General features: G+C 44.9%; 2 protein-coding genes across 3 annotated transcripts in view; one reads left to right on the top strand and one right to left on the bottom strand.

Annotated features, from left to right (window-relative positions):
• Nucleotides 1–4840, bottom strand: part of Sun3 (Sad1 and UNC84 domain containing 3) — a 31094-nt gene extending 26254 nt beyond the window's left edge. Inside the window, exon 1 of one of the 2 annotated variants that reach the window (XM_059275449.1) lies at nt 4685–4840. In XM_059275449.1, coding sequence (XP_059131432.1) covers nt 4685–4770 — 86 coding nt within the window. In that variant the 5' untranslated portion in view covers nt 4771–4840. Of the gene's footprint in view, nt 1–4518; nt 4623–4684 lie in introns of those variants that run through there. The other variant, XM_059275454.1, reaches the window with a different exon arrangement.
• Nucleotides 4841–4880: 40 nt separating this feature from the next.
• Nucleotides 4881–24568, top strand: C10H7orf57 (chromosome 10 C7orf57 homolog). Its single transcript, XM_059275455.1, has 7 exons — nt 4881–5498; nt 9109–9294; nt 10708–10816; nt 12861–13017; nt 15834–15931; nt 17114–17334; nt 23560–24568. Exons 1-7 carry the CDS (start codon nt 5444–5446, stop codon nt 23604–23606), a joined length of 873 nt encoding a protein of 290 aa, XP_059131438.1. The 5' UTR covers nt 4881–5443; the 3' UTR covers nt 23607–24568.
• Nucleotides 24569–27298: the final 2730 nt, after the last annotated feature.

Here is a 27298-nt window from a genome sequence, read left to right as displayed (position 1 = left end):
GATCCAGAGAACATGATGAGGTGGAAAGAGAAAACTGACTTCTGAAAATCACCCTCTGTCCTCGACACACACACAGGGTGTCATGGACACTTACACACATTCACACTAATAATAATCCGTAAAAATTAAAACTAAAGAAATAAAGAAGAAGCAAAAGATAGTCTATTTGAAATTAATCAGTTTGAGGTCATAAAAGACTGAAAATGGTGAGGAAACCGTGTAAAACGGCATCCATGCAAATAGGTTGTGATGAGAGCAGAAAGAAGAGACAGGTGATTGTTTAAATAAATGCCAATTGGTGATGTCCTATATCTTGGCAGTGACTGGGACATTCGGATTTGTGCTGCTTCCAGGTTAAGGAAGATTGGTCCCCAAAATACAACCTGCTGGGGGCACAAACGTCCTTGTGCCCACAGATCACAAGGGAAACCAGGACACACAATGGCCTCCTCTCAATGGGGAAGATAAAATACCTGTTTTCCTGCCCAGAAAGCTGGGAGTGGAACAATCTGGTGGCCCTTTTGCTATCTGTGGCGGCAGACCTCACCCACTTTTTGCTATACAGACAAACCTCACCCAAATCCCCAAGAATGTTTATCCCAGACTCCCCCTCCCCTAGACCGTTACCCATCCTTAGAGGAGGTGGCACATGTACTTCATAGCCTGCTGTCTCTTATGCTGTCTTGATCAGAGACCACTCTAGATTCTAGGCCTTTTAGCTACAGAACCCACCCTTACGGTCATGTGTATTTTGTAAAGAAATTTCTATGTCGTCACACCTTAACCTTTATTGTGCACCTGAAATTGGAATGCTTGTTGCCTGGAAACCTTTTTCCAGATTGTACTGGGTTTTAAATATGCTGACGACAACGACGAACCACCTGGCATTAGACTCCTCAAAGTCTGATCGAGGTTGACGAAGTCGTTCTGAACAGGTTTTCATTCTCATCTCTTCTCAGATCACTGCCTGCATGGTCCCCCTCAACCACCTAGAGAAACTGCAACTGAATCATCAAAAGACAGAGAATCTTAAAAGCACTAGGAGAAAACTCTTGTCCCATAACGCAGACCTTGGGCAGAAACTGGAGAGGGGAAAACGATGAGCCCAGAATTCTGAAAGCAAAGCAAAGCTGTCACCCAAGCAAACCTGGAGAAGCTGTCCCTCAAGGACAGGACAGGTTGGAGAGATGGCTCAGCAACTCAGAACACCTGCTGCTCCTGGAAAGGACCTGGGTTCAGTTCCCAGCACTTACATGTTGGCTAGAAACTGCCTGTAATTCCAGTTCCGGGGAATCGAACACCTTCATCTAGCCCAATGGTTCTCAACCTGTGGGCTGCAATCCCTTTGGGGGTTGCATATCAGATGTCTTGCACAACAGATATTTACATTACAATTCATAACAGTCACAAAATTACAGTTATGAAGTAGCTACGAAGTAATTTTATGGTTGGGGTGTCACCACAACATGAGGAACAGTATTAAAGGGTCACAGCACTACGAAGGTTGAGGACCACTGTTCTAGGCTCTGCAAGCTTCTGCATGAACCCGATATACATAAATACATGTAGGCAACATACTGATATGCATCTGAAATTTTAAACATTTAAAAAAGAAATAAGTGAGATAAACACATTGTCAGAAACAAAGCAGACAGGATCATCAGCACTGGCCATGACTTGTAAGACCCACCTTATAAGGAACCCTGGTGATTACTCAAGTTTGAATGGCAGGGAGTCAGACAGTAGTAGGAGCAAACAGAAAACTCACTGGTGAGCATTTGGAGGTGAACTCTGAATGCAGTTAACACTGGAAGGAGGGTGGGCAGGCAAAGCAACTAGAGTTCACAGGCCAGAGGATGAAAGAACTGTAACCACCATATCTTGTTATTAAAATAAGAGATACAACATATGGCATTACTATAAAAAGATGTTAGGAAAAGTGGAAGTGTAGTTTTGCATGTTATTGAAGCTATCTGCTTAAAACAGGCCATTTTTAACTACAATGTTTTACGTAAGTTTTACAGTTACCACACACAAAAGGAAAACTTGAATAAATAAGAAATGGTGAGAAATCACAGCACATGGCTGCAAAAGAATAAACATCACACACACACATACACACACACACACACACACACACACACACAGAGAGAGAGAGAGGCATATACACAGTTATAAAAAAACAGGAAACTAAGTCGTATGTGACAATGTCAATGAACCCAGAGGACAATGAGCCAGACATAGAGCGTGCTGCACAACCTCACATGTAGAAGGCAGAACACCACATTTACAGACGCAGAAAGCAGAGTGGTAGTTACCAGAGGCTGAGGGGTGAGGGCAACCAGGAGTTGGGAGAGGCTTGTCAAACCCAACCTGAGTCAGCTCTAAGACTGTGAGCCATGAGGAGCCAGCATGCAGCACGTGACTGTTTGCTAACCATTCTGCCTGGAATCTGTTGAAAGGGTAGAAGGTAAGTGTTCCTTCCCCACCACACACTAAAATGACAGGTGTGAGGTTCTGAATATGGCAATTAGTTTGATTGGGGTAATCTTCTCACATTGTACACATATATTGAAGGCCAAATTGTATAACTAACATATATAAAATTTGTGTTAGTTATACCTCAAAACTGAAACATCAAAATGTCCCATTTTTATTTGTTTATTTATTTTGATTGAGAGAGCACTGGAGAAAGTGCTTACAGAAATCGGGCGTCTCTTGATGCTGCCTATGGACGTGATGCCCTTGCTTTTCTGGTAAGCTTGACAACCCAAACTGCTACATGACATAAATATATGTATGTCAAAAGGAAGAGTCTGACCTTTAAGTAGTTCAATTATCACTGAACAGAAAACGAGAAATTAAAACATCTTGGTTTGTGGAAATGTGCCATACTTGTACATTGCCTGATCAAAGGGAAAGCTGGAGCCCATAGCAGGAGCAAGAACAGGGAAGGAGCTCACACTTAGGCTTTTTAGCTCCCTAGGATGGGAGTAGTCGGTAGGAAAAGATGAAAAGTCCTGCTCGTTTAAAAACACAGCTGTGGCCGGGCGGTGGTGCTACACACCTTTAATCCCAGCATTCGGGAGGCAGAGGCAGGTGAATATCTGTGAGTTTGAGGCCAGCCCGGTCTATAAAGTGAGTTCCACGACAGGCTCCAAAAGCTGCACAGAGAAACCCTGTCTCGAAAAAAAACAAAAACAAAACAAGACAAAAACACAGCTGCATTCAACAAGGGTGAACCAACAGAGATTCGGCAGGAAGGAGGGGCCAGATGGCTTTGAAACTTTGGAATTTGTACATATGCACCTTTTCCTTTCCTCGAAATGCTCATAAGCAGGAAATATCCACATATGTCTACCAACAAAGGTAGATAACAAGAGCACAGGGTAACCCTGCAGGACAAGGAATATCGCATGCTTCCAGAGCCTGAAGCCATTCTGTGTCCGAGGCACATGTGAAGAAACTTAGGAAATAAAGACATGGAGATGCCTCTCAGTACGAACAGGCCATTCTGGAGTCATTTTTCATTTGCATCTGCCTAGATTATTATGGACGTGGCACCTGCAAATTCCTTCTTTTCAGTAATAGACCAAAGGTCAAAGCTGTCTTTTTAAAGCATTAGCGTCCTTCATCACCACTCAGCTCATGATTTTGGTCTGGGAAAATGCCAAGATCTTCTATTAACCCGGTTGAGAATCAGAAAGACACGCTGCGCTAGTCATCACAGCCCCAGTTACTATGATCAGCTGTTAAAAATAAACCCTCTGGATTGTATGATCCTCTGGTCAGGTGATGGTGTAACTTCCAGGAATGGAAGCACTTGTGTGTGGTGATAAGCTAAGTACCTATAGGCAGGGGACCAAACATGCTATTCAGTATAGAGGCTGATACTATGTGATGGTATCTGAATATTTGAGGTCTATCATAATACGTTAGAGCTGGGGGCTAAGTACACACACACACACACACACACACACACACACACACACACACACACCTTACCTCCTCACCCAGTCATACATTATTTGCCTTCTGCTAGATTTCTAAGACTTCACTTGTGTAACATAAACAGCACATCAGTTAGACCAAATTGTCAAAAACCCGCCATTTCAAAAAAAAATAGATCTTGAATTTAAAGAAAAATTTAACAAGAGGGAACCACGGCTACTTACAGCTCAGTTGTCAATAGAATTTCTTAGCCGGTTCTAGTAATTTATCCTTAACTTTTGCAGGAATTGAAAGTGAGTGGTTATGTCCATTATTTGGTCAGAGTGATGTGAAGCCTTCAGGATAAGCATGGGGTCAGAGTTTGGAGTTCTAAACTCTTGGCAGTAGAAGCAGAATTAAGAGCTTTCTAAACAACGATGTCTTGGCTTATAAAACAAATATTCCTTGCAAATAAGACAAAGAATTATTTTGTGTGGTAACTTGAGCATTGACTTAATTTGCAGAAATTTCTATTATCTGAGTTTCCCAATTATGTAAGTTTTTCTTTAATGCACTTAAGCGACTCACATGCCAATTTCTAGAACTCAGTATGAAGCCCAAGATGACCTTAAACTCTTCATCCTCCTGCCTCGACATCCCATCAGGTGCTGATTATAAGCCTTTGTCACCATGCCCAGCTTTTTTTTTTTTTTTAACTCTTGCCTGGAAAATGTGGTAGATGCTTCTAGCTAACCTGAAGTTACTAGGGTTCCGGTTGGGAGCTCGGGGAGGGGTCCCTGCAGCGGCTGTAGGAGCATTTAGGGCCGGCCCCGCCCTCATACTCAGCCCCACCTCGCAAGGTGGAGGCTGAGGGCGGTTGTCAGGTGGCTCCTGCGCTCTGCTCCCATTGGCTCTGGGCACACGCGCTGCACACGCTGGTTGGCCGCCGGGCCGTTGCCCTAGCGACGCGTGCTGCTGTGGTTCCGCGTCTCTCTACGAGTTTGTAGTCGGTCTGAGAGCCAGCCCTCCCGGTCCGAACTTCAGCTGCAGGGCTTGTAAATCCTAGATCCGGAGAGCCCGGAGCTTCACGGTGATCTCGAAGCCTGCCAAACTCTGCGGCCCGTGATGACCTATAGGACACTTAGTGTACTCCTGCTGTCTACCTGGCGTGCACGTGCCCTTGCTGTTTACCCCGCTTAACGTGCCGGGCGCTGTCTACCCCTGAGGTGTACCTACTGAATGCTTCTGAGCTGAATACTGTGTCTCATGTGCCCCTGCTGGGTGTCCAGTGTGGACGCAGCGCTGCGGTGTGCTCGCTGTGCATGTGCCAGCTCTTGGGCGTGAGGCGTCTGCAGGTGTGTCAGCTGGAGGCGGGCGGAACCTCGAGCACGCTGACTTTGCCCCTGTAGCCTCTGCTCCCAGCGGGCGGGTCGGCAGCGCCCAGATACCCGGAGAACCCAGGCTCAGCAGCTCCTTCTCTCCTGGACGCGGGCCGTGCTAGTAGCGCCAGGCCATGAGGAACACCGGCAAGGAGGTGCAGGGTGCCTCTCACCGCTACGCTCCCTGTGGTGAGTGAGGAGGGATGAGAGGGATGGGGAGATAAAAGTTGGAAGGGTAGGTGCCTCTACTTTTGCTGTTTCAGTGTGCACAGGCTGAAGCCAGGACCCTGGCATGCTAGGCAACAGAGCTACCTCCCTTTTCAGTGCCGAGGACAGGCGCTCATTGAAATTCATTTTGTAACAAGTTAACCTCCATCTCCACCCCCGTAACTCTCACATCTCGGCTCGGGCTGTTGACTGAGAAAGTCTCATTTTTCGACAGCATCCATCAGGTATATATCACTGGCTCGCTAGCTTTTGCTCCTAATTTAGGCCCCAACCAAGACTAATGACTCCCGATTTCAGCATCTGGATCCGGGAGAGCCGAATTCATTGAAGTTTCATGGGTTGTGCACACCAGTTTTGAAGCCCAACAGGGAAGGAAGACATTTCCTGACGCTGCCATCGTTTTTTCACTTGTTTTTCCTGGGTCTAGAGAAGGGTTGGAAACGGAAAGGAGAAAAGAGGTCCTGGTGTTCAACTGGGAGAAAACAGGTGGAGCCATCTCACCTGCATTGAGGGGAAGAGTGGGACCTTTCTACATACTCTATGCATGCTAGCCTATGTCATTGTTGGGGACAGCCAACTGAAAACTGGGTTGGGCTGCATACAGTTCAGGAGGCCTGGCCAGTTCTTATCCCATGCCAGGCTCTGTAACCTTCCTGTGACCTCTTAATGTCCCTATGAACCATGCTGATAGACACTCAGTGCCAGGGGTACTCAGCAAAGCCTGTGTATACTAACACATTTTACTTCATAGCACCCCTACCAGAAATCATCGCCCCATTTTAGAGACCAGGAAAATTGAGGCATGCAGAGTTTGAAGTAAGTTGCCCTTGGAATACTTACACCTGCCGAGTGGCTTTTTCTCTGAGCCTGTACAGCCTTAAAAAAAAAAAAAAAAAGCAGCCTGTGCCCCCATGTGTGGATATGTAACATTACCTGTAGTTTAGAAGCCAGAAACTGGGGCAATCTAAGTTTGGTTCACTGTCTCTTGCAGCCTCTGTTTCCTTTTTTTAAAGAAGGGCACAGCTTCAAATGGGAAAGCTGTGCAGAGAAAAGCAGCCAGCCAGTGGTTGATCTGGTGTCACACAGGTATAAGAAATCTGTAGAGATAAAAGCTAAAAGGATGCCCCTGTGTCCCATTTACCTCCTACATGTGTGTGCTGGGTGGCAGTGGTTTGTCCTGACTGATGGGGCCCAAGATCTCTGAGCTGCCCCTGTGTGCACATTTACAGAGGCCTTGGTGTGCTCAGTGCCTAGCCAAGGCTTGCAGTAATGAGATGGCAGAAGATACACTGTTCTCTGTGGATTAATTAGTACTCAACACACAGAGAAAATAAAGCAAGAACCAAACAGCTTTCCTCTAAGAGAAGAAACAAGGAGCCGAGCCTGGTCAGTAAAAGGCTACGGAATTCTGATTCTGAATTCTCTGGGACCCTTTGTGCAAATCTTCGAAACTGGATCATGTTGATTCAGCTAATGAGTATTCTTTAGACATTTAAAGTTCCCAGGTGAAATATCCTTCACTCTTAGGCAGCAAGCCCGCCTTTAGTTCTAAGAAAAAACTGGCATTTAGCTTCAGAGAATAGCGACTTCTTGGATCTATGTTTATTCTAATGTGTTATTCTAGCTTGTTCCTTGCTGTTTCCCTGTGCCCTGACTCTGTGAGCAGCGTGGCTAATCAGCTACCCATCTACCTGTAGGAGAGAGATCTCTTGCACGCATTGGCTCACCTCATTGTGGGGCCCATTGAGTACAGAATCTTCAGGGCAGGTTGGACAGCAGGGGAAGAGCTGAGGTTGCAGACCAAGTTCAAAGTCCATCTGGAAGCAGAATTCCCTCTTCCTTAATTTTTCTTGAGATGCAGCTGAGTAAAGGAAACTCACTCTGTTGTAGAGAATCAGCTGCTTTACTCTAAGTCCTCTGATGGAAGTGATAATTCTCATTTTAAAAATACCTTCACAAAAGCAACAGGAATGATACCTGAACAAAGTCTGGACACTGCGACTGAGTCAGACACTAAAGTTCGCCATCACACTGCCACAAACGACCAGGCTCTGTGTTTGACTCTGAACATCACAAGTCTGTGCTGTGAAACACAGCCAGCATCCATATCCATGCCACAGAAATTGCATCTTTTTTTTTTTTTTACTTTTCCCAAGTCTTTGTTAGCCAACTTTTCCATTGATGTGATGATTTTTTTAATTTCTTTATATTTTGGCATTTGATTGATTTCTGATGCAGACTTACCTAATGTGCCTACAGTTTGCATGCCTTGGTTCTCCCACATCCGTGTGTGTGTGTGTGTGTGTGTGTGTGTGTGTGTGATTATACATCAGCACTAGTAACTCCAGGACTTTGAGTTTCTGCTAACCCATCTGTCCCTTGACAGAAGTTCATACTCTGGGACTGAATGTCCCTGGGGAATCTTATGGGTGGTTCCAAGTCAGCTGGCTGGGTCTCCCCTGGATGCCATCAGCTCAAAGTCTAGGGAGCTTATTCATTTCACCAGGCCGCGTTCAACTCCTCTCCCTTTCCGCAGAGGGCTGATGTCACCCTGGAAAGGAAGGAGGTGCAAGCTGCCCACACTCCTGTCCTGCTCCCTGTGAGCTGCTCCCTAGTTTCCTCTTTAGGCTAGAAGTCACACAGCCTACACTCACCATTTCCCCTCTGTCTTTCCCCCAGGAAGACCTTTGAAGTCTTGGGCTTGAGAAGGTTTTGCATAAAGGTGGTTGCTCCAGCCTGGTGAATTCCCCGTCCAGCACACTGTTTCTAGGCCTCTGCTGCTTGCCACTGCCCACTGTAGCCTCCAGCACAGTGCTTGTGACTGGGACACAGGGCTGTCTGGCTGCTGGAGGGTGTGGGAGGCAGGTGTTGGCTTCCCACACAGCTGTTAAGCAAGTGAGGCTTCTTGGCCCACACCCTGGCCTACTCCCTTCTGCTCTTGGAAAAGTGACAAACGAGTGTGTGATCAGAGTGTATGTCTGTGACAGAATGAAAATATTGGTATTTTAATATGTGAAGCTTATCAAATCCTGGCCAGTATCTGGTTTATCCACAATGGCTTAAATGATTCGGTATTTATTCAAGCCTGCATGTCTCCAAACATTACCAGAAATACAGCTAAGCATTTTTCTGGGGTATGGATGGCAAGAGGGAAGGAGGGAGGGAGGGAGGGAGGGAGGGAGGGAGGGAGGGAGGGAGGCAAGAAGAGCAGGGGTAGGAAAGAAGAGAGATGTAGGGGTTTGGATGGTTCCTAGAGTTACTGCAGCAATGGAAGAGGCTTTGGGAGGAGGCCAGGGTGGCGGGAAGGAGGTGATGTTCCTTCTATTTGCCTCACTGACTGATGTAGTTGGGGGCTCTGGAAAATTAACTGTGTTCTAGGTCCCCCTGTCTATGTCCTGATTAGTCACACATGTTCAAGAGCAGGCGAATGTTTTCTCGTTCGTGTGCTCTGTGGTAGGCACTGCCTGACATGTATGTTATATGCGCCCAGGAAAACTGTCAGGCAGCAGAGGGCCTCCTGGTCAGGAGTCCCTCTGACCCCTGACTGTGTGCTGGCCTCCCTCCTGTCTAGATTGGTATTACCACCTACCTGTGAAGCGCTCTGAGAAGGCTGTGGGTGCCCCACCCGCATCCCAGATCCCAGGGCTCAGTGATTTGGGAGACTCCCCAAATGGAAACCTGCCCCGTGCTCGGAGATACTGGATAAAAGAAACAGACTCCGAGTATGTGAAACTGGCGAAGCAAGGCGGCCGACCTGGTAAGCCCCGTGAACCGAGTAGCTTTGTGAGCAGAAAGGGGGTCATTTTTTCCAATCTAGTCTTCCAAAACTTAGGCTCATTGTGGAGATTGGTAATGTCTACTCTGATGAAAATCTGCTTTTGTACAAGCATACAAGGAAGACATACTGAGTTTAATAGAAATCATTGGTCAGAAGGTTAAGGGACCACATCCCACATGTCTCAGTTAGGCTTTGGAGCATCCAGTCCTGAGAGAGACTAAAGTTTTCCTGTCTTCCCTCTGGCTGTCACTGTCCCTCCACTGAATATCATAGGTGAAATAGTGGCCAAGTCTATGCTTAGGCATATCAAACCTAGACCATACCCCTTGATCGACTCAACCAGGAGCCGATGGGGTACAGGATCAAGGCAGCCTTTTCCTAGATCCACCTCCTTGCTCTTGGTCCAAAGAGACTAGTAATATCTGATGGAGGTCATCAGTGGCCGTGACTGTGTCTTCGCTGTGCTGTGATTACGTGAAGACTAGCTTTTGTGAGCAGTGGCTAAGGTACAGAGGATAAAGGGACAAGCCTGCCTGCAACATGCCACTCAATAGTGCTGAGACCTGTAATGATTCTGGTAACCGTGGAAGATGTGTGTGGACAAGAGAGAAGTGACTGAGCAGGCAAGATATGCATGGGGAGTCTGGGTCAGGCGTGTAGAGGAATTCACACAGTTCTTTCCATTTGTCTGTAAGTCTGAAAAATCTTAACAAAAAGACTTTGAAGTTCGAAATGGAAAGTTAAAGATTTCTCAGCGAGAGGAGTAAATCAGTACAGTTTCTGCTGCTACCATGGCTATGGGTATTGTGAATTATTTTGCTGTTGGAATTACCTAGCAAAATTTGCTCTTACCACTCACTGCCCTGGGACACCAGTGGACAGGACGGGGAGGAGGGGTGAGAGGAAGAATGTCACTGGGGAGTGAGGAGCCAGTTGAGAAGGAGCCTGTGCTGCATACTTCCCTGAATAGCCACAGAGTCGCCGATATATCCAGCTGGGACTTCCCATCTGGGAACCTGGAGGGAGCAGCTTCTCTAGGAAACAGCAGCGGTGGACCAAGATGGTCAGACTGCTGTAGGATGGAGAGGAGCATGGAGGTAGCTGAAGGATGAGGAGATCTCGGGAGTGGAGAGATGAACCTCTGAGGGAGTGCTGATGGTGACTGGCACAGATGCCAGCTCAGGACAGGGAGCTTTGTGCACACTCAAGAGGAGAGGGCATGAGAGGTGGGGGGTGCGTGAGGGATGTCTCTGCCTGAGTGCCAAGCAGGACACCCAGCTCTCAACCTGTGTAGAGGCCACCCTAGAGAAGATGGCGCAGTTCCCATTGTGGAGTGTTGGTGATCACCATGGGCAGCAGGACCACATATAATGATGTCCCTTTTTCCTTGAGATTTGCTGAAGCACTTTGTCCCTGGGACCAGGAAGGGCTCCCCAGTAGCCTACTCCCTGCCAGACTGGTATATCCACCACAGCAAGCCTCCGACAAGCCACCAGCGAGAGTGAGTATCTCCAAGTCCCCCACATTTTTGTCTCTCTCTAATATAAAATATTGGTGCCAGCAAAATAGTTCAGCAGCTTGCCAAGCCTGGTGAGTTTGGTTCCCCAGGACCCACATTGCAGAAGTCGAGAGCTGACACTTGCATTTTATCCCCATCTCAATTTGAATTGGAAAATTATAAATATTATAATTATAAATTATATTCATAATTATAAATATCTTCTATTGCCGGAATGTATGTGCTCTTACAGCCCTGAGTACTACTGTATGTAATAGCTAATGCTTTGAGAGATGTAGCATAAGCTGACTGGAAACTTGAGTCAAGGAGACAGAGCCATGCACCTTCAGCATGTGGTTCTTTTGTCCACTTATTAGCTACTAGCTTTAGGTTTTAATTCTTTGTCTTCTGGGCTCTGACCATGTCTGCCTATCACAGAGCTGCCCGTCCCAACCCTTCTTATCACTGTGGATGAAAGGTACTACATCCAACTAGAAACGTACATGGCTCTCAGTCTCTAAGACACCATGGTAGAGCAGAGCCATGGCCCCCAACCCTATTACAATGCCTAACAATGGTTACTTGTGGCCATGCAAACTGGACCCTTCAGTTACCTCTCTTGGTCTGAGAGGAAACATAGAAAATCATTTTAGGACTTATTTTTCTGCTTTTTAAAGACTTGTCTTTTGTTTTATGTTTTTGCTTGAAAGACTGAACCAACACAGACATCTTTCCATGCTGCTATGCAGTACGCAGTGTGTCTTGAGTGTCCCCAGGCACCCTGTGAGGTTGTTTTGTTTTGCTTTGTTGTCTTCAGGATTCTGGTTCTTCCTGTTTTGTTTGGTTTTGTATTTTTATTTTAGGGTGTGTTATTTTATATTTTAAACAGATCCCAGGTTGTTTGGGGGCCTCAGAATTTGAGGCCCAAGCTGACCTCAAACTCATGATCTATCTGCCTCTATCTCCCAAGTGCTGAACTAACAGGCGGCCACCACTATCTTGGCTTTGTTTTTGTTTTTAACACATAAAAATAAAAAGAGCACATAATGCTTTTACATGCCTGTGGCAAGTGAACATTTAAATCCCTACCATTTTTTTAGAATAGTTTGTAGGCCAGACTTGTGATACACAAGAGTTTTTGTTGTTGTTGTTTTGGGTTTTTTGTTTGTTTGTTTGTTTTTTGCTGTTGCTGTTTGCCTTGGCTGTCCTGGAACTCACTCTGTAAACCAGGCTAGCCTTGAACTTGGAGATCTGCTTGCCTTTGCATCCTGAGTGCTGGGATTAAAGGAGTGTGCCACCACCACCGTTTTAATTCCAACACCAGGAAGGCAGAGGTAGGAGAATCTCTGTGAGGTTAAGGCTAAGATCAAGGCTAGCCTGGTTTACGTATTGAGTTCTAGGCCAGCCAGTCAGAGCTGCATGGTAAGACCCTGTTTTGGTTTTGGTTTTGTTTTTTAAGAGTTTGTGCTGAGTTCAGAAAAGAAAGGGAATCAGGTAGAAAGAGCAGGAACAGGCAAGAAAGGGCAGGTGACCCTGGAGCTGACATTTTCCTGTGTAGTGTGTGGGAAGACCAGTTGTATGCTTACATACCCACATTAAAATTGGCCATCTGAGAGAGCAGCAGGTTGTTATTAGCTTAGATAATATTAAATGGTAAATGTTTTGTGGGCACTTATCTCTTTGAAGGGAACAAAATAGTAAATGCTAGTCTACAAGAAATAATTATAATTTATCCGTTTTATAAGCTCATACTTTAGAATGCCACCCTGTGATTTCCTTTGTTGTTCTGGGGATCCTGGGGGCTAGCTTGGAGCCGGACTAATGTGTTTATTCAGTAGGAGAAGGAACGGGCCTACCTATGTTTTCAAGGAAGATGGGGGAAGTGGAGGGATGGATGAAACAGAGGGCTGAGAAAGGGGGGCGGGGTAGGGAGGAAGTGAAAAAGAGAGAGACGATAGAAGGAAGGAGGAGGGAAGAATACAAAGGGGGAGAAAGCATGAAATGGTGCCAGGTGCCAGGCTGTAACTTGTCCTGTCTGTCCTTGCAGAGTCCCTGTGGTCCCCATGCCAGATTACATGGTGTATGAAGAATTCAACCCTGATCAGGCCAACGGGAGCTATGAGTCCAGACGAGGCCCTTTTGACTTCGACATGAAAACAGTTTGGCAAAGAGAGGCCGAGGAACTTGAAAATACAAAGAGAAAGGTAACCATGCCGACAAGTGGGCGTCACCTCCCTCTGCTTTGCTTCTGTGACTACAGGAATAATTAAGGGAGTGCTCCTTAGCTGTTGTTGCTGCTGCTGCTGCTGCTGCTGCTGCTGCTGCCGACGCCGCCGCAGCCGCCGCAGCCGCCGCTGCTGCCTGTTCAGGCCTCCTGCAGTCTTGGCTGAGTCCTCTGTGCTGTTTTACATTTAGAACTACTAAGGGGAAAGCAACCACATTTTCTTTCATTTCCTTCCTGTGTATGTTGGCTTTATAGGTAAAATTGCTTTTTACCATCTGGCATCTAACCAGTTAATGGTTATCTTGGGGGAAACTGGCTTATCACTCCTATCTGGTGTGTAGAACAAGGATGTGTTTATATGTGTTCAATATCGCGTTTCTGGATGTTCTCATCTTATTTAAGTCCAAATTACCCACAGTGCTCCTTGCTGATAAAGGAAGGGAAGAGGAATTACTTTCTTTTGCCGAGATGCCCAGGGGTATTTTAGCTATGAGGTTGTAACTGGCCTGCAAGGTGAAGCCTTTTCAGAGGACTTGACCTGTCAGAGCAACTGGAAATCCCAGAAACAAGCAATGATTGGCAGATGGGTTGGGATCTCTACACCCGTACTCTTCCTAGAGCCCAGGAGAGCAGAGCCAGGCCCATGCCAAGTGCTCTACATCACTGCTAGCACCCAGGTCTGAAATGAGTTTTAGCCCTCGAGACATCAAAATTTGTGAGCAAAGTGGTGGCGTTTATATTTAAAATAGCAGTGGTGTTTTGAGACTGAGAACAAGAGTGGACACCATGTTTCTTTGGACAGCAAGGAGACCGGTGTGTCTTGGACACATTAGGCCTAGCTTCTTGGTGTCTCTGGGTTGGGGGGAGGGGGACCAAGATAGTACCAGCTGGCTGCAGTGTTTGCTCTTCAGGCTGCCCCCATGTCCAGCTGTGATTCAGGCTTTGGGTCACTGGTATGAGTCCTTCTAAAGGACTCTGCTAAGGACCAGGCCTGTTTCCTGATGACATGTAAGTGGCTGATTGTGTAGAGCTGAAGCTTGAGCAATGAACGGAAGGCTTGGCTGTTAACCAGGGTTCCAGCACATAGCTTTGAGAAAATTGACTTCATGTGGCAATCACTCACACAGGGTTCTGCTGACTGCAGGAACACCTGAAGCCAGACTGTCCTCCACCTTCTCAGTGCTAAGGAAGGAGGAGGCAGAATTGCAGACGCCAACACTGACCGTGCAATAGCTGATGGGACAGTGTTATGTAACTCAGGAAGAGTCATATTAGGGATGACCCTGATGGCCCTGGGGAAATAGTGCCCCTCATCACCACTGGGCACGAAGCTCCCCTAAGTGTCTATTCTGCAGAACTAGGGGTGTTTTCCTCTTCTTAAATCTTGCAAAATCTCTGGGCACAGACAGAGTAAGGGCTTTAATGTGAGCATCATTTCAACACTTGGCTGTTGTCCTAGACTTCGGCATGCCACCTTGCCCAGTCTGCTCCACTGCCACAGGTTCCCCTGCCTCTCAGAGACCTGTCTTCTCCACCCTAGGAAAGGATGGATAGCCACTGGATCCTCTGCTCTTGCCCTGGCCTTTGTCACTCAGCCTGCTGTCGACTCTGGCCTGTGCTTAGGACAGATGTATCAACATTCCAGAGGGCGATTGGAATGCTCTTTTCATCTTTCATCTGAGGCCATTTACACGAAGTACAGTTCACCTGTTGCACAGTACTGATCCACATCTTTTAACACATGCATTCCTCATGTAAACGCCGTGGATACTGAGCTCCAGAGCAGTTCTGTCACCTCTCAGACTTCTCAGCCCCTTTGTCACCAATCCCTCCTAATTCCCATCTCTAGCGGTCACTGGTCTCTTTTAAGTCTTGTGATTGTTAAGTTTTCGTCAGCTCTACACATGGTAAGGTTATCTGAAAGAAACTTCAAGTAAGAAAATGCCTCTATCAGATTGGCCTGTAGGCAAGTTTTGGGGGGCATTTTCTTGATTAATGACTGATGTGGAAGGGCCCAGACTATGCTGGGTGGTGCCATGCCTGGGAGGGTGGTCCTGAGTTGTATAAGGATGCAGGCTGAACAAGCCATCCAGAGCAGCAGAAGGCAATCTTCCTCCATGGCCTCTGCTTTAGTTCCTGTCTTGAGTTCCCACTCTGATGTCCCTTCAAGATGGAGTGTGACCAGAAAATCATAAAATGAATTTGCTTTTGGTCATGGTGTTTGTCACAGAGACAAACCCTACCTAGGATAAGTCTTTGGAGCATTTTCCTTTCTAGAATCTCAAATCAGGGGCATCAAGCTAGTGATTACAGTCCCATGGGCCTGTCTCTGCCGTGTGGTACCATGTGTCAAGAACCCTGGCCCTTGTTCTTGTTGAGTAATGTTCTTTTGTGCACCAGGGACCGTTCGTTTTCTCATTCCTTTGCTGGTGGGTATTTGTTTTGTTCCCAGTTCTTGGCGACTATTACAAAGCTCCTATGAACCTCCCCGTCCATGCATTTCCATTTTATGTGGGCTGGTGGACCCCTCCCTCCAGCAAGAACCCTCAGAATGTGTGGTGTCCCTAATGCTCATTGATTGTCCTCCTGAGCAGGGAACCTCATTACTTAAACACAGCAACTGCGTTTGAAACACATTTTGTCCCTTTTACAAGTCATCCTGTTGACTTAGTGATTATCTAATTTCATTTTATTCTAACAGCCTGTGACCACACTGAAAGTCCGGTACGGGTGTCTCCACCGCTCTTGGCGTCCTTCCTTCTACCCTAACTCATAGATTGGCATTTCTTCACGCAGGTGAAACTGCCAGCCATCAACTCCAAGAATCCCAGCAAAGTGGGGACCCCGGTGGGCCACAAAGACCCTGAAAGGAGCAGACTGTCACTGCCTCCTATGTAAGTGCCTAACTTAGGAGAGTGAGTGCCGTCTGTATGAGGTTTGGGTTGCTTTCCTGTCCTTCACCCAGGTGACAGCTGAGCTGCCCCGGCCCTAGCCAGAGACAGGTTTGTAATGGCCACACCTGCCTGCCTTGCCCACAGAGCCCTGCCCAGGCTGGCCTGGGGACCTACCTGCACTTTTTCCTTCCTCAACACCAGTTTTAACTCTTTGATCACATGCCTCGGCTCCTGCGTCCTGTTGGTGGCGTAGGTTTGTGGTTTGTGGTGGCTTGTCCCTCCCTGCTCATGCACTCGGTCCTGAACCTTGCTGTCATCAAAGCCTGAGGACAGGGGTCTCCATCTCGAGTGCAAACGCTCTGGTTCTGCATTCGGCTGCGGGTTCCCTAGGTATGCTGACACCTGTTGGTCCTCCAGCCGAAAAGAGAAATCCCGGAGGCCTCTGTGTCACCTTATTTGCCAGAAGTCTAGTTTAGGAGAAGACAAATGTTACAAGATTGTCACCAGGTCTTTAAACAGCTTCTCTTCGGTGGGGAAAACAATCACATTAGTGACATTGTGACAGATGGGGAGGGACTCACCGGGAAAATTCTTAAGAAGGTGATTCATAAGTCCGAAACTTGTGGCTTGGGAGGAGACAAGAGCATGCTTGTCACCTGCCTGACTGGAAGACTCACACTACTGCCCTACCACTCTTCAGCGTCAATTATGATAGGATCTGTGAGCTGAAGCAGGTGACAGATGACAGGAGACAGAGTTGTTCAGTGAAGGAACAACAAGGAAGAGATATTAAGACAGGAACAGCTATCCTAAGTAATCTTTTGTTAGTGGGGGGGTGGGCAGGGTATTTTCTAGGACCTCCTTGTATACCGGTGTTCTTACTAGATTTTAATTAATTCGGTAATAAGAGAAAAAGGCTTGGGAAATTCAGCTAAGCAAGTATCACTCGTTATAGGGATGGAATGAGACCATGTTTATGTTTGAAATGGGGAAAGAGACTGACAGATGAGAGACAGAGAGAGAGTGTGTGTGTGAAAGGTGGGGAAGGGGAAGGGAGAGGGAGGGGGCAGAGCTCAGTACCAATGTTTCCTCACAGGTTAAGTTCCCTGAACACGGCTTCTGTTTTTCCTTTTTAAATTAATCTTTGCACTCAAGTTTAACATTTACATGTCTCTCTTTAAGGCCTGGTCAAAAAAACAGTTCACCCACAAACTTTTCCAAACTTATCAGCAACGGCTACAAGGATGAGTGGCTACAGCAGCAGAGAGCTGATTCTGACGAGAAGACTCCAAAGACATCCAGGGCATCCTTGTCCACTCAGTCCACGAAGGACTCTGAAGACACCCAGGACACAGAGACGCCCCAAGATCCAGAGGCCCCTCAAGACTCTGAGGAAGCTCCAGGTGAGGGGTACCATTACATGCACGCGTTTGGTGGTGAGGGTGGTAGGTGGTTTTCTTATCTCCTGGTATATCTCCAAATGAGATGCACAGATAAACGTTAGGCTAAAACTCCACAGAAGTCTTAGGGTATGGGGTAAGCTTTCGGATAAATGTGTACTTGGGCTCTTTTGTTTTCATTCAGATGAGAGAGCAAAAGACTATGACTCATGGGGCTTCATGTTTTCACTATAGTTATCAAAAATCTTGATACTCCATTTGGTACAATGGAGTGTAGAATACGAAATTGGTTTTGGTCTTCTGAATGTGAAGATTCCTCACAGGACACTGCCGTTCTCCCACACGCGCTTGCCCTCTGACACCCCTTCACAGGATGCCTTCTGTCCTTTGAAAGGAAGCCCAAGTCCAAGCATCCCATTTCTCTGTTATCAGCATTTCTTAAACTCAATAATTTAGGATGCCCAAAATAAAGTTTTTTTCTTCTTCTTTAGCAGTTACAGAATTAGTTCAATTTGCTTGTTTGCACATGCGGAAACTTACTGAGGATTGTGTTCAATTTCTGTCACTGATGCTTATCGAGAACTTGAAAAAAATTCATTCTTCTTTCAGGGCTTCGCTGTAATGGGAGAGAAGGCAGGAGCAGGGAGGGGGATGTGCTTATGCCTTTGAAATACTGTGGTATTGGTTTGTGAGCGGAGCTCTGTACGGCTTTCCATGTCTGACTCTTCCCTGCATCGGTTGAGTATGACCTGCCAATCAGTCTCCATCCTTTTAGAGCTGACCAGCTGACTGGTGAAAAGGGGCCCTCTTGAACTTTACAGAGCCGACAGGGTTTTATGACTAATTGCTATTTGAAGTAGAATAGACCTTTTACTCATTCTTTGAATATGGATTATCTTTTTTAAATTTATTTTTATTACCCTTAATTATGTGTAGGGATGCGTGTGTGTGTGTGTGTGTGTGTGTGTGTGTGTGTGTGTGTGTGTGAGAGAGAGAGAGAGAAAGAGAGAGAGAGAGACAGACAGACAGACAGACAGACAGACTTATTTCTGTCATGGGTCTTTGGGCTGATATTGTCTCTTGGCTACTGTGCACTGTGCTTCAGTGAACATGGGGCTACGGATTATCCCTGACCTTCTGATTCCAGGTCTGGGATATACACCCAAGCGTGAGAGGTACTTCGTGCTGATTTCTTGTGCTGTGCTGGTGTACATTCTTGCTAACAGTGTACTGTGCTTCTGTTTCCTCATTTCCTTCCCAGCAGCATTTGGAATCTTTAGATTTATGTATTGTATGTATATGAGTGTTTTATCTGCATGTATGTTTGTGTACCACATGATGCCTGGTTCCAGCTCATGGACCTCTGGGAACTGGAGTGATGGGTGGTTGTGAGCCACCGTGTGGGTGCTGGGAATCAAAAATGGGTCTTCTGGAAGAACAGTCAGTGGCCTTAACCACTGAGAAATCTCTCCAGCTCCGTTTTTTTAATCTTTTAAAAAATAACTGGCTGGGTAGTGGCAGCACATGCTGTTAATCCCAGCACTCAAAAGGCAGAAACAGACAGATCTTTGAGTTTGAGGCCAGCCTGGTCTACAGAGTGAATTCTAGGGGCATCCAGTGCTACAGAAAGAAACCCTGTCTCAAAAAACCAAAACAACAAACCATTGTGGCATGTATAAGGTGTCATTTAATTGTGGTTTTAATTTGTGTTTTCCTGGTGATTATCAGTGTTAAACCATTTTTCATATATACACTGGCCACACACACAGATACACATAAATAAAAGAAATAATAATAAATCAGACATCTTTTGAAAAGGAAAGAATGGGCGGTGGTGGCGCACACCTTTAATCCCAGCACTCGGGAGGCAGAGTCAGGTGGATCTCTGTGAGTTTGAGGCCAGCCTAGGCTACAGAGTGAGTGCCAGGACAGGCACCAAAACTACACAGAGAAACCCTGTCTTAAAAAACCAAAAAAAAAAAAAAAAAAAAAAAAAAAAAAAAAAAACCAAACCCCCCCCCCCCCCAAAAAAAATCAAAAAGAAAGAAAAGAAAAGAAATCTATACCATCACCAATACTGGAAGATTTACCCTGTAGTTTTTCCAGTAGCTTTGTAGTGACAGGTCTGCTGTTTAAGCCTTTAATCCGTACTTGGGTATGCTGTGTGAGCCGAGAGTGGTCTTTCATATTTTGCTTATGGGTATTCATTTTTCAGTAACATTTAGTGAAGAATCTGTCTGTTCCTACTATATATTCTTTATACCTTTGTTGAAAAGCAAGTTTAAGTCTATAGATTTGTTTAGGGGCTCTAGACTATCCCATTGTTCTGTGAGTCTGACTTTATGTCCTGTTATAATGAGATTATGTCATAAACATAAATGAATCTGTCTTTCTCTTTCCACCATGTCAGAATTAATCGAATAAAAACACATTCACGATTAACAATCACATGCACAAGTAACAATGGGTTTGTTGGCAGCAATCTGCCAAGTAGTCCTGCTTCCCTTGGTAGCTGCCTAGGGCAAATGCAAGTTCTTCCATTCCAGGCTTCACTCTCCAGTCAGACCTTTCACATCACACAATAATTGTATCTCCATGTATGCATATATGTAAGCCATGGAGCAGCTATAGAGGGTATAAAAGGCCACTGCAGAGTTCAAGGAGCTCCTAAGAGGCACCTGGAGACAAGCCAAGAGCTGACAGGGTAGCAAAGGGATCAGGTAGTGAACCATGCTGCATGCAGGTTTGCTGGAAACCATGCTGCAGAGTCAAGACTCAGGGTCAGAGTTGAGTCCAGCCTCAAGAGCTAGTCAAGCTTCAGAAGTGAGATGTGGGACTGTGGAGGCTACAGAGGTAAAGGTCAGGACTGGTCCAGATGGACGAGTAGCAGATGAATGGACAGTAGGTCTAGATGAGTGAATGGTGCATGAATGGTAGTTCAGATAGGCCACATCAGCAGTGGGGGCGAAATGGCTGAAGCCCTGGAGGCAGTCGGGAGTTCTTCACTTGTCCGTCTTTTAATCGTGTACATTGAGTGGTCAGATGACAAGGTGGAGATAGCAGTAGCCATTGTAGTGTTTTATGTCCCTTATTTTGGAGGTTTAGGTGAAAATGTTGTGTGTACCTTTTCCTCAGTCCCTGGTGTATCCAGTAAATTCTTGGGCCTCGTTTTCTTGATAGGATTTTAATATGCCTGTATTTATAGGGTTACAATTTACATTGATAAATTTATAGGGTAACCCCCTTTTTACTGCTAGCAATAAGTTATTTATCATTCTGTGCCTCTGTGGGTGGTACCAGACAGATGCTGGTGTTTATATGTGGGACAGGATGCAGAGTCATCCTGCCTCTGTGTACTCCCTCAAAATATAGTCAGCTGCTACTTTTCAAATCGAGTCCTTCAGGACAAGGCACATCTTGAGAAACCAGTTTTCTACAGTGTGGAGTAACTCAGAGCAGGCCCAGCTCGACGGTAGCATGCCAGTTCGGGTTGCTTTGATCTCCCTGACTCTGCACAGTGCTCTGGAGTAAGGTCATGTGATGCCTCCAGCTTGATTCTGTGTCAGGACTGCTTTGATGATTTAGTATTTCATAGTTCTATATGAATTTTAGAATTTTCTCTATTTCCATGAAAAATATTATTGAAATTTTGGTAGGGATAGCATGGAGTCTGTAGATTATCTTTTGAAAGTATGAACATTACAACAGTATCAATTCTCCCATAAACATGCAATATTTCCCCATCTGTCTATGTCCTCTTGGATCTCTTCCGTCATTCAAAGTGTTTAGTGTACATATCATTTACCTCTTTGGTTCAGTTTACTCAGGTGTTTTTATGCTGTGTGTATATATGCCCATGTACGTGTGTGTGTGTGTGTGTGTGTGTGTGTGTGTGTGTGTGTGTGTGTGTCTGAGTGAGTGTTCTATACTTTTTATTCTAATAGTTTGTGGTGTGTATCTGTATGTGCCTGTGTCTGTGTGTATTCTGTACTCTTTATTCTAAGAGCTTGTGGTGTGCTCTTTAGGATTTTCTGTAAATAAGACTGTGTCAGCAGGGACAATTTATTTCCTTCCAAATATAGGTGATTTTATTTTCTGTGCCTAATCCTCTGGTTATGATATCCATTGTTGGACTGAATAGAAGCAGTTTTAGGGGCTCCCTCATCTCCTTCCTGATCTTAGAAGAAAAACTCAAACTTTCCACCATTGAGTATGATGTTGAACTTGTCACATACAGTATGCATTGGGTTGAGGCAGATTCCTATAGTACCTAGTGCATTTAAAGTTGGTTTCTTTTTCGAAACCATGAAGATGTGGTGTTGGATTCTTAAGGTGTTTTGGCTGTATCTATTGAGATGATCATTTAATTTCTGTCCTTTGTTCAGTTAAAGTAGTGGAGTGAGTGTGTGTGTGTGTGTGTGTGTGTGTGTGTGTGTGTGTGTGTGTGTATTAAATTGCCCCTGCATACCAGGAGTAAACCTCATTTAATAATGATACACGATCTCTTTAATTTGTAGTTAATTTTGGTTTGCTAGCATTTTGGTAAAGATTTCTACATCTGTGTTTACCAAGGATATTAGCCTGTAATTTTCTTCTCTTTAGTGTCCTTGTCTGGATGGGCGTGAAAGCAGTGTTGGCTTCATAAAATGAAAATGGAAGTGTCTCTACCTTTTACTTTTTTGAGAAGTTTGAAAATAATTGATAATATTTATTCTTTGAACATTTGATAGACTCCAGCAGGGAATCCCGTCAGATTCCAGACCTTTCTGTTACGGAGTCTTTTTAATCACAGATAAGTGGATTTAGCCTCCTTACTCACTTTAGATCTGAGCACACGTTGTATTCATGATTAAGTCTCAGCAGGATCTATGTTTATAGGAACGCGTACTTTTGTCTAGGTTACCCACTTTGTCACTGTGGTTCTCACATACTACCCTTTGTGTTCGAGGGTACCACTGCACTGGGCTCTTGCTTTCTGATTTGCATTTTCTACTTATTTTCTACTTTAGTTCCAGATTTCTCATCCCTTTCCCTAAAAAAAAACCCAAAATCTTCTTTTAGTGTTTTTCCTTGTATCATTAGTCTATTTTGTCTGCTATTATTTCTTTTCTTTTTCTACCTTTGGTTTTAGATCATTCTTTTTTTAGGACCTCAGCTTAAATATGTGCATGTGGTATGCACACAGGCTCACGCTCACCCGCATAAGCTGTGTTTTAGTATTCTGCATTTTATCCTCAAGTAAATAAAAATTGCCTTACCATCAGTACATATCTATATGAACACACATAAGATGTAACCAAGGGACAGCATTTGACACTGGTGTAGACTTATTAACTTTCTGGAAATAAGTCATTGCAGATGTTTTCTAATCCAGGGGTTGTAATGGAATCTACATTGCCACCGGCAGCGGGTCCTACTTGATTACAGAAAAAGACTTCACCATCAAAATCAGTGAAACCCCCCATCAACAGAAAAGCACACTGTCCTTGGGGATGGCGGGTTGAAGGGCTCAGGACCTGCATGCACAGAAATCCCGGCTCCCGCCCTTGCCAGGGCTGGTGCTGCTAATGCCACATCTCTTTCCACCATTGATCACGGTTGCTCCTCTGTCCATCACGGTTTGCATCTCATAAACAACGACAATGAAGGCAGATGGAGCCTTCTTCCTCCCTACCTGCAAACTCTCCCCTCGGAGTTGTAGCTTTCTGGAAATGAATTTACTCGAAGCTTCTGAATTTCAATATTTCTTCCCTTCCGCCAGACACAAGGTTGTTGCTATTTTAACATGATCTTTTGCAGACATTATCGAGGTGTTGACATAAAAGAAAGCTGGCTGTTAGGTCGCAGGTCCAGTTATAGACTTTGGCAAGGGTCCCCAGTTGGTGAGGGGGCGTGAGACTCGGGAGCAGAGAGACAGATGTCACACGGAGACCTCTCTGTAGCCACACTGCTTCATTCTGTCCTGGGCATTGGCAGCAGAAGCTCTGTATCTTGGGCAGGCAGGACTCAGGGATACAAAAGTGTGGCACTTGCTTTAGTGCCAAAGCTGGAGTCTTATGTTTCCCAACCACGCTTTGTGCTGCAAGGTAGGATTGCATGCTCAATTTTTATAGACTTTTGAGATACTCTTTGGAATAGGAGCAGAAATGTGTATGTTACATACTTTTCAATTAATAAATTAAAATCTATATGTATTAAAAATGCAGCTTTATCTTCTTTGCATTGCAGCTGCAGAAGGATCCCCATCAGAATCAACGCCAGCAGAGCTCAAATAATCCTGGATATGCTATCTAGGACAACCTTCTTAGTTGCTATTTGTAGATTGACAATGGACAGCTATATTTACAGGCTCCTGTTCTATTTTATTAACGTAGAGTCTTATGGAACAACTTGCCTTGAGTATGGTTGAGATCACCGTAGCAAACATGGGGTAAGTGTGGGCTTTTGTTTCTTACATTTCTCTGGGGTGGCCTTGCTGGCCTGGTGACTTCTGGGACCAGAGTCTTCCTGAAGCTGACCTCTAACATCCTATCTGCACCACAGTGTGGAGAGTTGCTCTAAGGCTCTGAAAGGGAGGAAACTCACAAGCTGCAGCTTTTTCCCGAATTTGATCCCATAGTCTTTATAGAAACAACTTCTAGTTACACAGAAATGACTAATTCCAGAGCCAAGTGACGTAATTTGCTGTAACAATATTTTATTATGCCTTGAAGTTTTAAGCATGTCTCATAAAACATTGTAACATTAGTTTATATTTTTTTGCTAATAGTTTGAGTGCAAATTGAAGCCCAGAAATACTGAACATTTATTATTTTATATCCTTAAGGTAAAAAAAAATATTTAATCTCAGTTAGGCTATTTTATTAGGCTTCACAAAAACATTCTAGTAATTGGGCTGAATGCTCTTGTTTTATAAATTGTATTGTTGTTTCTGTGTTAGTAATTAACATTAAAATATATTTTATATTTTATTCATTAATAAAACAATAATCTTATCAGGAAAAGTTTCTAGAAAGCCAAATAGGGTCAGCACTTCTGTGTCATTCCTGGGATTAACTTATCATGCATTTGCTTGGTTAAAGTTTAAATTTCAAATTGGTTCTTTAACTGAAATACTTAATTGAGCACTTACATCTATCTCTATTGCTTTATCAGAAGGATACTACTATGGGAAAATATATCTACTATGTAAAAATATGGATGACTATACGTACTCAATAAATATAATATACCACTATTATGCAGTTCCTTCTGGGTTTTTTTCTCCTTCCCTCCTCCTCTTTCCTTCACTTTTTTCGCTACCTCATTCCCACTTACCTGGAAGATCATTAGGAGCAGATATCAATAATGAGAAGTCTTCAATTTTTTTCAAAGGTTATTGAAGTAACAGAAAACCATGGCTTGTGCGAAGAGAAGACACAATTTGGGGTGAAAACCGAGGAACACAATTTTAGCCTCAACCACTTAAGAGTAGCCAGGGTCAGTCCCATAGTTACCTCTCAGGTTGGTTCTGATTGTGAAATGCTCCCCCACACCAGGACCATGCCTTTGGATACTCGGTTCCCAGCTGAAGATGTTGCTTTTAGGAGTTGTGGGACCTTCAGTGAGTAGGCAGAGCTGGAGGAAGTGGGTTCTATTTCCTGTTCTCTCTACTTCCTGTTCTGCTGAGATGTAAGTGGATGCCACATGCTTTGCCACCAGCTTCCATGCTTTTCCTGTTGTGATGGGTGGATACTCCTTACACTGTGAATCAAAAAAAGATCACAAGTCCTTCTCCAAGCTGGGGTGGTGGCTCAGTTGGCAAAGTGTTTGCCACACAAGCATGAGGACATGAATTCAATGCCTATAGGGTATATGTAAAATGTTGGATATGATACCAGATGGTCAGCATCTTTAATCCCAGCACTTGGGAGGCAGAGGCAGGAAGATCTCTGTGAGTCTGAGGCCATCCTGGTCTACACGGTGAATCCTAGGCCAGCCAGGAACACATATTGAGACCCTGTCTCAGTAAATCAGAACAAAAACACTGGGTGTCATGGTGTTTGGTTGTAATTCTAGTTCTCAGGAGGCAGAGACAGGCAGATCCCTGGTGCTTGTGAGCCAGTCAGCGCAGATTACTCAGGAGAGCCCTAATTCCAGTGAGAGACCCTGGGAAGACAAGGTTTGGGTTGAGTGGAACTGAAGAGATGGCTCAGTGGTTAAGAGCACTTGTTGATCTTACAGAGGATTGGAGTTCAGATGCAAAACCCTTGTCTGGTGTTTCACAATAACCTGTAACTCTAGCGCTAGAAGATCCAATACCCTTGTTTGGCATCTATGAGTATACACTTACACAAACACAATTTTAAAAAGTAAACTAAATAAATAAAACAATAGCAAGTGGCGCACGCCTTTAATCCCAGCACTCGGGAGGCAGAGCCAGGCGGATCTCTGAGTTTGAGGCCAGCCTGGTCTACAGAGCGAGATCCAGGACAGGCACCAAAACTACATGGAGAAACCCTGTCTCGAAAAACCAAAAAATTTATTAATTAATTAAACAAAAACAAAACAAGGTGGAGGACTCCTGATGAGCAACTCTCAAGGCTGACTTTGGTCTCTACATGATTGCCCACGAATATACCCACACACACAAATGCATGCACATATATATAAACATTTACTTTCCTTAAGTGGCTTCTGGCCAGGTATTCATTTGTTCACAGTAATAAGAAAAGTAATAAAATAGCTCACAGATTATGAAAATTGAAAACTCACAATTCCATCTAGTTGTTCCAAAGTAAATGACTTTCCTCTAAAACCTAAAACATTTACAAGACAATACTAAATATGTTGTCATTTAAAACCAGCAAACATTTTGCTGGGCAGTGGTGGCGCACGCCTTTAATCCCAGCACTCGGGAGGCAGAGCCAGGTGGATCTCTATGAGTTCGAGGCCAGCCTGGGCTACAGAGTGAGTTCCAGGACAGGCTCCAAAACTACACAGAGAAGCCCTGTCTTGGAAAAACAAAACAAAACAAAACAAAACCAGCAAACATTTCAAATAAACTCTAATGTTTATGCTTAATACCCTCTTACATTAGTTACTTTCCTGTTTCGTTGCTGTGAGAAAACACCATGAGCAAAAGCAGTTAATGGAAGGAAGAGTTTACTTTGGGTTGTCGTACCAGAAGATAAGAGTCAATCATGGCAGGGAAACACAGAAGCAGGGGTCAGCGTGGCGGCAGGAGCAGGAAGTTAAGAGCTCACATCTCAATAGGAAGCTAAGTGGACAGTAAATGGGGTGAAATTATGAAAACGTAAAGCCTTCTGCCAGTAATGTACTTCCTCTAGCAAGGCTGCTCTTTACCCATTACCTCTCCAAACAGCGCCATCAACTGGTGGCCAAGTGTTTAAATACCTGAGCCTATGAGACATATTTCTCCTTAAACCATTACCATGCATGATGTACACACAGATGCTCACATATGCTTCAAGTTCTGGCACTTCTGTGAACTGCAGCTAGCCATCTTAGCTCATCACAGCCTTAGATCAGCTTAATTCAGAGAGTTGGGGCGTGTCTTGACTTTTATGAGCTTCCTGTCTCTCATATACCGATTTGGATCAAAAGAACATTATTATTGTTGGTAAACTGAGAACCACCCACATTCCACTACCAGGTGCTCCTCCAGCCTGCCTTTAGGGACTAAGCATCAGCAGCCACATCATCACCAGCCACCAAATACAGTACATTTCCATTGTCGCCATGAGTTTGAGAGAGATCTGTTGCATGGCATGATCATTGCGGCATTCCTTGGACCTCTGATCACGGCAAAACCCTAAAAATTATGGTTGGTTTAAATGTCAACTTGCTACAAATTAGAGTCACCTGAGTAGGGAGCCTCCCCTAAAGAACTGTCCTGATTCATCAGTCGGCAAGACCCTGACTGTGGGTGGCACCTTCTGGTAGGGACCCAGATAAGAAAGGACAT

Source organism: Peromyscus eremicus, chromosome 10, assembly GCF_949786415.1.
Source record: "Peromyscus eremicus chromosome 10, PerEre_H2_v1, whole genome shotgun sequence".
Classification (NCBI taxonomy): Eukaryota; Metazoa; Chordata; class Mammalia; order Rodentia; family Cricetidae; genus Peromyscus; species Peromyscus eremicus.
The sequence above is the reverse complement of the archived record's forward strand: the minus strand, read 5'-3'. Positions and strand labels throughout refer to the sequence as shown.